At 37.2% G+C, this 10,351-nt stretch overlaps 1 protein-coding gene across 1 annotated transcript in view; it reads left to right on the top strand.

Moving 5' to 3' along the window:
- Positions 1-10,351, top strand: part of LOC106471384 (phosphoinositide 3-kinase regulatory subunit 4-like) — an 80,856-nt gene that overhangs the window by 63,476 nt on the left and 7,029 nt on the right. The window contains exons 15-17 of the mRNA XM_022399984.1: positions 313-446; positions 9,184-9,268; positions 9,507-9,910. Of these exons, the coding sequence (XP_022255692.1) occupies positions 313-446; positions 9,184-9,268; positions 9,507-9,910 (623 nt within the window). The remainder of the gene's footprint in view (positions 1-312; positions 447-9,183; positions 9,269-9,506; positions 9,911-10,351) is intronic.

Raw genomic sequence — 10,351 nt, 5'->3', positions numbered from 1 at the left:
CGAGAAGAGGCTGATGATAAATTACAAAACACTTGTACATGATAATGGTGAATAGTATGTTCTAAACGAGAAGAGGCTGATGATAAATTACAAAACACTTGTACATGATAATGGTGAATAATATGTTCTAAACAAGAAGAGGCTGATAATAAATTACAAAACACTTGTACATGATAATGGTGAATAATATGTTCTAAACGAGAAGAGGCTAATAATAAATTACAAAACACTTGTACATGACCAGTGTTGATACACACATATATTTTTTAAAAGAAATCTGTATTATTTCCTCTCTTTGTTTTCCCCTTTAAGACTTCAGGTAATACCTAACACATCATTGTTTGCTACTTGTTCAAATGATGGAACCGTTAAGATCTGGGATGGAGGTAGAATGATCCAGGGAAGGAATATAGCAAATCGATCGAGACAAACTTACAGTAGAATGGGTGAGTATATGCTGTATTATAGTGTGACTTGTTATACTGATAAGTATGTGAATGAAGCAAGAACACAAGTGAGGGAGTAAATTCATTGTACGTGTGGTATTCAGATACATTGCTATCCACCAGAAAGAACTTAACTGTCCATAAAATGCAGGTTCTGGAAGTGTTATGCACAGTATTAAAATAAGATATGAGCTGCAAAGAAAAATTAATATTGCAAGTGAACAGATAAAACAAAACCTTTATTTACAGATGAAGATGGGAATCAAATCGAAAGAAACAGAATTACAGAGATAACCCACTTTTATTGTGACACTTTGGTCCTAATGCACTATCTCACAGTCCCTTAGATTATTTATGTCAATGATATATCAAATAAATATACACAATGGATAAAAGCTCCAACTCAAACTAGCTTGTACAAGTATGTGTGCATGACTTTTAATGGACTTATCTCAACCCAGGAAATAGAACATAGAAACAGGATGAAGCTAGTACTATGAGATATCCATTGTACAGTAGTCTCTCTTAGATACGAACGATCTATTTGCCATGATAAAAAAAAAGTCGCATTTGACAAAAAGTCGTTGTTCAGAGGATCAATAACCAGATAACAAATGACTGAGTTCCAGCTGTGCCAGTGCTATACTCAGGGGTTGAGCATAATGGTTTATATACTGTATAGGTAGTCAGATAACGTAACAAATTGATACACTGTACAATAGTAGTTATGACGGATAACAGTTCAATAAAGATAACTTAAAATTGTTTTGTGTTATGAAAAATAATTTATTCATCAATCACATTTATTTCATAAGCATCCATGTATCACATCTTTATTACATACATATAAAATATTATAAACTGACACAAAATTTATTTCTTAAAAAAATAGTCCATCTTTGTTTGCTTTGCACATTTAACGGAGTCACTTTGAATGTTAACGAGTCTGGAAGTTATTATATCAAGAAGCATTTGTTTGTTAATTTTTTGTGCACGATTTTAATATCAATTTATAAGATAACATGCAATAAATGTCCAGAATTCTACATCAGAGAAATTGGAAGAAAATTGGAAACCAGATTCACCAAACATAATAAAAATACATCCCATATTTATCACCATTGCAACTCAAAAAATCCACAGCATATCTATACAAAACACTGTAATTTTAAACAAAGAACCAAACATTGGAAGCTACATATCTTAATTGAACAAAACAGTCTCACCCGAAACCAAAATTTCACTTTAAAACTTGGAACCTTTGATCACAGCTCTGAAAAGGAACCATTTCACAAATTTAAAACGACCAGTAAAGCAATAAGAATAAATATCTTAACTAAATTATTGCTAGACTCTAGCCAATACCCAATAAGGTAATCCTCTCTGATTACAAATACTACATAAAGTGTAATATGTTGCATTAAAACAATTTCCATGTTTCATTTATTTTGTTGCTTTCATCACAACTTTGGTCTATATCAACGTCCATGTCACATATCTATATCAACACACTGCGCCTTCTTTTTCACAGAGACTTCCTGTTCTCAGCTTGAGACATTCACAGATTTCCCAGAGGCTATGAGGCATTTCATTAGCCATGCTTACTGCACAGATTAGTTAAGTCTGTCACTCAACAAACCACGAGCTAATAATCTTCACACCCTGCTAGTAAATCCTAGTCAAGTTCCATAACATCTAGGCCACTAACTCAAAATCTACTACATTCACTAAAAGAATAAACCTTAATTCCATGAGCAGGGAGAAGACAAATAACCACTAATGGATACCTTTCAAGACATCAAAGTTTTTAAACAACATATCTACGTAAATGTACCAAGGAGTTTGATTTGAACACCCCAGGGTTCCAAGATACATATACTAAGCTGTCAAGCAATCTCCGGTCATGTGACCTCCATACTCTATACATTGTATTCATGTGTCTCTGTAAATTACATTATTAATATGAAGAAAAGTCGTTATTTGACCTTCTGCCCAAAAATCACAGTCACGTGTTGCATCTGTGTGGAAGTCGTTTGTGGGAGGTCAGATCAATGTAAAATCACTCCATGCACACACAAAAAAAGTCATATTTGAAAGAAAGTCATTATTGGTCGTATCCACAAGGGACTACTGTAGTATGAACACCCTTTAAGCAAGATGATTAGAAAATGTTTATGATTAAAATTGTAAGACAACAAATTAATTTTACACGTATGTATATGTAAAACATGACGTTGTTATAGTGAACTGTTACAGTTGGTTCTGTTTGCATCCTAATACAACAGAATAGCTGATTTTATCCTTTACATCTTGTTAGCATACTAAACTTTATATTTTGTTATTCTGGATCATAGAAATTACTGTAAGTGAATTTGAGAAACATGTAAAACACTAGACAGTACACTTATTTGTTATACTATTTATTTGCTATAAAGAAAACTAACCATCATTAGTATATATTTGTATATGTAGGTAGATGTTTGCAGACATTTTTATTCCTCTTGGTACAAAAGCAATATGCTAAAAAAAATCTGAAAATTTAGAAACAAGTATAAGTTTAGATAAATTAGTTGGTCTGTGATGTGTTCATTTACCTAGTGAATAAAGTTATTCCTTTATTTGTTTTTCCTGCTCAGTTACGTGAAGGGATAGCTATGCCTTCTCTGCCACATTTGTTAGAACAACATGGTTTCACTTACCACCACCAGGTTTAAGCATCTTTAAACTCTCAGAGAATAGACCCGCTCCTGGAAATGTGTGTTTCCAGATGGAGTCTGTGTTCAACCTGAATAGATCACAGGTTTCTAGGATTTGTTTGACCCTACCTCTGGTGCTGAAATACTTATCATTCCTACACCTTTTTTAGGAAGCATCTCGGTGATTACCACATCACTTTGATGTGTTGGGACCATTGTTAGCATCGTTCTTGTTTAGATTTTCAGCTTCTGCACTTTTCCTAGTCTCTTGGCTGGTATATTCGTCTATCAGCTGCTGCCCTCCGTAAGTTACGTGAGGCCCTTTTCTCCAACCCTTGATTTTTGTAGGCATTCCAGAGTCTTTGGATTCGAAAGTTGATGTCACCCATCTGCATTCATCCTTGTCATCATTGACTTCTTACTTTCCTCAGCTGTTACAGGGGATCATAGTTCCACCCCTGTTCAAGTGTTCCAACCCCAACATCAACCCCTCAGTCCATGGGTACTCAGAATAGTTTCTGTCCATATCCACGAGGTTCCTCTGCTCGCGTGGAAGACTGACAATGGTAAGTACCATATGCCTTCAGGGTCTTTGGGGCTCAGCTCCAAGAATTTCTGGATGTGTGGAAAACCTTTACCACAGATCCATGAGTACAACAGGTCCTTACATCAGTATTAGTCATTCAGTTCACATCTCCACTACCATTATTCCTCCAACCTGTAGTATTTCTGCCTTCTAGAGATCCTTGGATTTTGCAACTGTGTTCCATGGCTATCAGAGATTTGTGGATCAAGGGGCAGTAGAGAGAGTCATTCCAGTTCTTCCTGGGTTTTATTCCCATCTGTTTGTTGTGCTCAAGATGATGGGTATTTGGTGTCCAGTCATTAGTCTTTCTCATCTATATCAATTCCTAGACTCTGCACACTTCACAGTGGAGTCGTTTCTACTCTTTATTGGTATTTTTCACCAGGACTGTGGATGACCAAGTTTAATGTTTCCAATGCCTATTGCACGTTCCCATAGCAGATTTTTCCCACCATTATTTGTGTTTTGTTCACTTGTGCACAAGGATATGGTGCTGTAGTTCAGGGCTCTGTTTTTTGGACTAACATCAGCTCCTTACATCTTCTGATGTATCTTACAAACCTTTTATCGTCACCTCCATTCCCTGGGCCTGGGCTCACACCATTCTATGGATGTATGGCTACTGCTTGCACCATCTTGTCTATTGACAGCACATCACACCCAGCTACTGCTTTCTGAAGCAAAGAAGGCAGGATTTTTTATCAGAGCTGAGACACATCTTCTCACTCTAACACATTATATCATCCATCTGTGTGTTATTTTCAACTCGTATCTCAGTCGGACTCAGTCGAGTTCCATCCAGCTCCACATTGACTTACTCGTGCGTCCCTCTCCCACAGTTCTTTATCTTTTGGGGATGTGGGTATCACTCAAATCCCTCTTTCCTTTGGGATGAGTGCATGTGTGATCCCTTTGATGGTATCCACAGGACCAGTGGATCATGAGCAGATTCCACAATTTCCTTATTTAGGATCAACATCTTTGATTTCGAGTGGTGGTTGGATCAGAACAATACTATGATTGATGTTCTCTTGCTGCCACCTTGTCCAGTGCTCTATCGTTTCATGGATGCCTCACTTCAGAGATGAAGTGCATATCTTAACAGGAATTCTAGGGCCTATGGATGATGAGGCTTTACTTCACATTAATGTTTTAAAACTTCTTGCTGTTCAAAGGGAGATCTCTCAAGATCTGGAATTCTACTGAGGGGCAAATTCTTCATGCTTAAAACTCTGACAATTCTATGGTAGTGTCTTACATTTTCCATCAAGGGGGCATTCATTTCACATCTCTTTGTTTTTATACTTTGGATCTTCTATATCTTCTATTCTTCCTGTTATATAATTCTATTAGATGGCTATTTTCTGGGGTGAGGAATTTGGTGGCAGATCAGTTGTCTCGACCCTACTGGATTCTCCTGACAGAATGTATGCTTCATCGAGGGTTTTTCCATTGGAGTTGCATTGGCAATATATGCATTCAGTCAGGATTGGACTGGATTGCACTTATATGCCTACCCACACAACCCCTGGTCACATTCTATTGGTTGCACTGGATTGGGCAGTTCATCCTTGGTTTCTGCTTCTGCAGTACCTCAGGTGTGCCCACTTCTTCCACTTCCCCTTTGGCCATCTCTGTAGAGGCAATCATGATCCAACATTTTACACCCATCCCTCCTGAAGCTCAAGCTTCATGCGTGGATATTATGCAGTCCTATGCATTGCATTGGGGTTTCACTTCTAAGGTTGCCATGTACCTGTCTCAGTCTCTTCACGATGGACATTTCTCAATGGAAATGGCACACGTATCAACAATAGTGTATTTGGTGGAGGTTGAACCCACTTTGTCCAGATATATCAACCATACCTTGGTTTTTGACCTGGTACTTTAACAAGAGTTCCACATCTTCCAACAATTGCCCTATATCAGGCAGCCTTATCAGCTGTCTGTAGATACTTCAAGAGATTGTAATTCTTTGAGTCCCCAGTACTCTCCAGCCTCCTCAACTCACTTTAGGTCCTTCGTCCCAAACATCCATTTCAGTTACCTAACTCATATACAAAGGTGGTGTTACATGGTCTTTCATGACATCTGTATGAACCCTTAGCCTCATGTACCATGTATCACTTTAACATCAAGGTTTATTTTCTGTTGCTGCCAGCCTGCGGACATCACTGGTTGGAGTTGTTGGTGTTGCACATGCACAGGATGCTTTGTCATTCTATCTACATCCTTCTTACCTCAGACACAGGCAACCAGGAAAGGGGATAAATCCTCCTTCACCAATTCATCTGACTGCAATTTCTCATCTTTATGACTGATCGGATCCCAATTGTTTGTCATGTCTGATGAGGGCCTTGAAGTGTTATGTGGCCCGTACTAAATATTTTTTTATACATTGACCTCTTGAGCTGGGTGAGCTCTTCAGGACTCATCTGTACTCACTTTGGTTTCTTGCTCATTGTATTTACCTCATGGAGGTCACCCTCTTCATTTATTGTCCTCTTGTTACTACATCTAGTCTTCTTTTTTGCAGGCTGGCTATCACGATTCTTGGAGGTGATTTGTTTGTGGACCCACCCCACCAATCTTATACTGTAGAGCTCTGCTTTTCCCACATTGTCACTTCCACTGGTTGACTCCACTGGCTACAACCTGACTTCCTCAGTTGTTTTATCAGGAATTGTTCCTGTACTTGTACTCTCCACCTCACCTGTTTCAAAAGCTATGGGACAATACCTAACCACACTTTAGGGTTTTACTCAGTCTTTTTCTCATTCCTACAAAAATTGAAGATTGTTGCAGCCATATATAAATCTGTTGAACTTGATCCAGCTTTGGTCTTTCCTCAGTTCCTAATGGGCAGGTTTCTGACTCTTCAGTGAATACTTTCCTCGGTAGTGGATGATACAATTTGGGGTCTCAGACAATGTCTCTGCATTCCAATTTAACTGCCTGCCTTTCCCTTCCATAAGTTCATCTGTAATGGTGAAATGTTTGGTTCTCAGTCCTTCCCTTTGAGTTGGCTATGATCCCATCTTTTTCAATGAGTCTGGTAGGTTTTTCTCAATTACATTCGTGTATTCTGTTCCTCCATTAGTCTATAGATAATTGGCTTCTACTTGCCCCTTCCAATGCAGCTTAATCTGTTGCATCCTCCTTCTACTTGCCCCTTCCAATGCAGCTTAATCTGTTGCAGCCTCCTTCTCCTTTAGGAATCATCTTACTTGGGGTGACTGGTTGTATTATACACCCAACTGGCTAATTTCTTATTTTTGGGGTGTTGATCCTTTTTTTATTTTTCAAGTCTTTTTTTTTTCCCATCTGGTTTGTCATCTCACAGTTTTTTTTTTATATTCACAGTTTTTTATTTTATCTTTCAGGCCTTTCTGCACTGTAGTGTAAAAGAGAAACACCAGGTGCCTGTCCTCACGCCTGACTTGCACCTGCTGTCTTTACCTGTGTTAACCCATTCTACTGTCTCCCATTATGGGACCTAATTCTAGATGATTGTAACTGATGAAAGTGGTCCATGTACCTCTCTGGTGTTCTACCCCACGAGGCAATCCTCCCCTATTTCTTCTAGTAGAGTATGGAAGAACCCTTGCTTCCCCAGTTTCGAGCCACTAAAGATGTTGATATAAAGAGTTACTCATTGGATGGTGCAATCTCAGTGGTAGAAGGTTGAGTAGAAACACTTGTTTAGAAAGTAGGACTGAGGTGCTACATGATAGTGTAGTATAGGAGGTTGAGTAGAAGCACTTGTTTGGAAAGTAGGACTGATGTGTTACATGATAGTGTAGTATAGGAGAGTTACACATTGGATGGTGTAATCTCAGTGGTAGAAGGTTGAGTAGAAACACTTGTTTGGAAAGTAGGACTGATGTGTTACATGATAGTGTAGTATAGGAGGTTGAGTAGAAGCACTTGTTTGGAAAGTAGGACTGAGGCGTTACATGGTAGTGTAGTATAGGAGGTTGAGTAGAAACACTTGTTTGGAAAGTAGGACTGAGGCGTTACATGGTAGTGTAGTATAGGAGGTTGAGTAGAAGCACTTGTTTGGAAAGTAGGACTGATGCGTTACATGATAGTGTAGTATAGGACATTCCATCGCATTATGAACCTAGCCATTCTTGGTGGTTAGGTCCAGCCAGGTGGGTCTTGGGATACGAGTCATGAATGCTACTCCTTGCTCCTGATTTTTGTAGTGAGTATCTCATGTAAGTATTTCTCAAATATGGAGTGGCTTGACTTATAGCCCTAGTTACATTACTAACTAATGTTTGTGAAATAATGGATGGTTTAGCAAAAGATTCTTTTGAGAAGATATTTTTTTTTCTGTCACCTATATTGGGTGAAGAGTATTCCCTGTTTGAGGTGAATGTTGTCTCCCACTGAGTGCTAGACCCTGCCTCATGCTCCATGGGATTTCTCTTGCTAATGTTGTTTTCAGAAGGGAGTTCTTCTTTGTAATTTCTCTGCACCAGCCCCTCCAGTAATGTTTCTGAAGTTGTTTTCCTTTCCTGAAAATGTATTTCAGATAGATACCTCTCTGTTTAACCTCCCTACCTTCTTTCCCACTTCTGATGCATTTTGTTTGCCTCATCAAGAATGATCTTGTGTTCCTGTGCTAGTTCTGTGCATGGAGGATATGTTGCTTTCCTGTTGATGAAGGGCTGTAGTCTAATGATGATTATGTCATAGACTGATGTAATATATATTGACATCATCGGGTGGGAGCTTTGTTCAAGACTTGTGGCACGTGCAAGAAATTTCATGGCAATCTACACAAGTTAATTGCTCTTTATGGTGCAGAGAATCACGTATCTACCTAAAATACATTTACGGGTGAGGAAAAGTATATTATGTACATCCAAGATCATAACATATTTAACAGTTTTCACATGTAACCCTTCTAATAACATCTACTGCCTCATATTAATTGAATGACTGCTATTTATGTCAAAATTAATACTCTTAAAATATTCATCAAATAATTAATTAATTCGTTATTTTCTCTAGCCTGTTAAAGAAATGCAGACTCCTAAGTCAAACCACAAAAATTCCTGTTATTTTGTGCACTATTACATTAGCATTATTTTACATTATTGACTTGTACTTAAATTGTAGTTGCAGAAATATTCACTTGATTAAAATATGTTTACTTTACCACAAATGTTTAAACTAATATAATGACATCATTAGTGAATTACTAAACAATATTTAACAGAAGGTGAGGACATATATTAAACATAACTACATTTTCTTCTTGAGTTAACTACTAGGCTCCAAATATACTTAATAAATACATTGAAATCTATTACTTGAAGTTTAAGGAAAGTTTCCCTGACTTGTCTTGAGAATGGAAGCTTTGATAAATATGGTTGAATGTTCTTTTGTAAAACATTATATAACATTTTCAGTACAGTAACCATATGTATTGTTTTCTGTTTAGATGGTCAAGTGATAAGTTTGACAAGCTGCCACAATCTTCAATCTTTAGCAGCAGCAACAGACACTGGGAATATTCATGTCTTCAGGTAGAAACTGTTCATATCTTCAGTATTCTCCATTAACATAAGAAATATGCTTTTTCATATTAATACTACTTTTACTGAAAATACAGGGTTTTTTTCTTACTTCACTTACGCTTTAACTGGTCTTGGGCATCAAGTAGCTTTTCATGATTTGTTGTGGTAACAAAAAAAATATATATATATATGTATATAGTCTATACTTTCAACTTAATAACTTATATGAAGGTAAAAGTATTGTCAGCACTGATGAAGCTGATGATAGAACACAGATATGTAAATATGAAGGTAAAAGTATTGTCAGCACTGATGAAGCTGATGATAGAACACAGATATGTAAGTATGAAGGTGAAAGTATTGTCAGCACTGATGAAGCTGATGATAGAACACAGATATGTAAGTATGAAGGTGAAAGTATTGTCAGCACTGATGAAGCTGATGATAGAACACAGATATGTAAATATGAAGGTAAAAGTATTGCCAGCACTGATGAAGCTGATGATAGAACACAGATATGTAAATATGAAGGTGAAAATATTGTCAGCACTGATGAAGCTGATGATAGAACACAGATATGTAAATATGAAGGTAAAAGTATTGTCAGCACTGATAAAGCTGGTGATAGAACACAGATATGTAAATATGAAGGTGAAAGTCATGAGTGTTGGAGAACAAGAGTTAAATAATCAGCAGTGATGATAATATATCATCAATGTAGATTAACAGAAGATAACAACATATAACATAATGTTTAGGGACAACAGTGTACCTGTTGTTCCATCTCAGCTGTCCCATCCTCTAAGTTAAAACTATTAAACAAACAAATTTTAAAATGTCCTTCCTAAGGTAAGGAGCCCAAGGTTGAATACTATACCCCAAATGTGGCATCTATGTTTAACCGTGTTTCAGTTATTCCCATTACATCAAAATCCTATACAATGAAATCATAACCCCTTTAGTCTTGTATTCAATATTTTGTACATACAACATAAAATCCTATTTGCCTTACCACTAGCAATGGCACACTGCTTGAATGACTTAAGAGACTGATCAACCATTACACCAAGATCCCTTTCTTTCATGACACTG

This window comes from Limulus polyphemus, unplaced genomic scaffold (assembly GCF_000517525.1).
Source record: "Limulus polyphemus unplaced genomic scaffold, Limulus_polyphemus-2.1.2 Scaffold4589, whole genome shotgun sequence".
NCBI classification, from domain to species: domain Eukaryota; kingdom Metazoa; phylum Arthropoda; class Merostomata; order Xiphosura; family Limulidae; genus Limulus; species Limulus polyphemus.
This window is presented reverse-complemented; position numbering and strand designations above follow the sequence as displayed.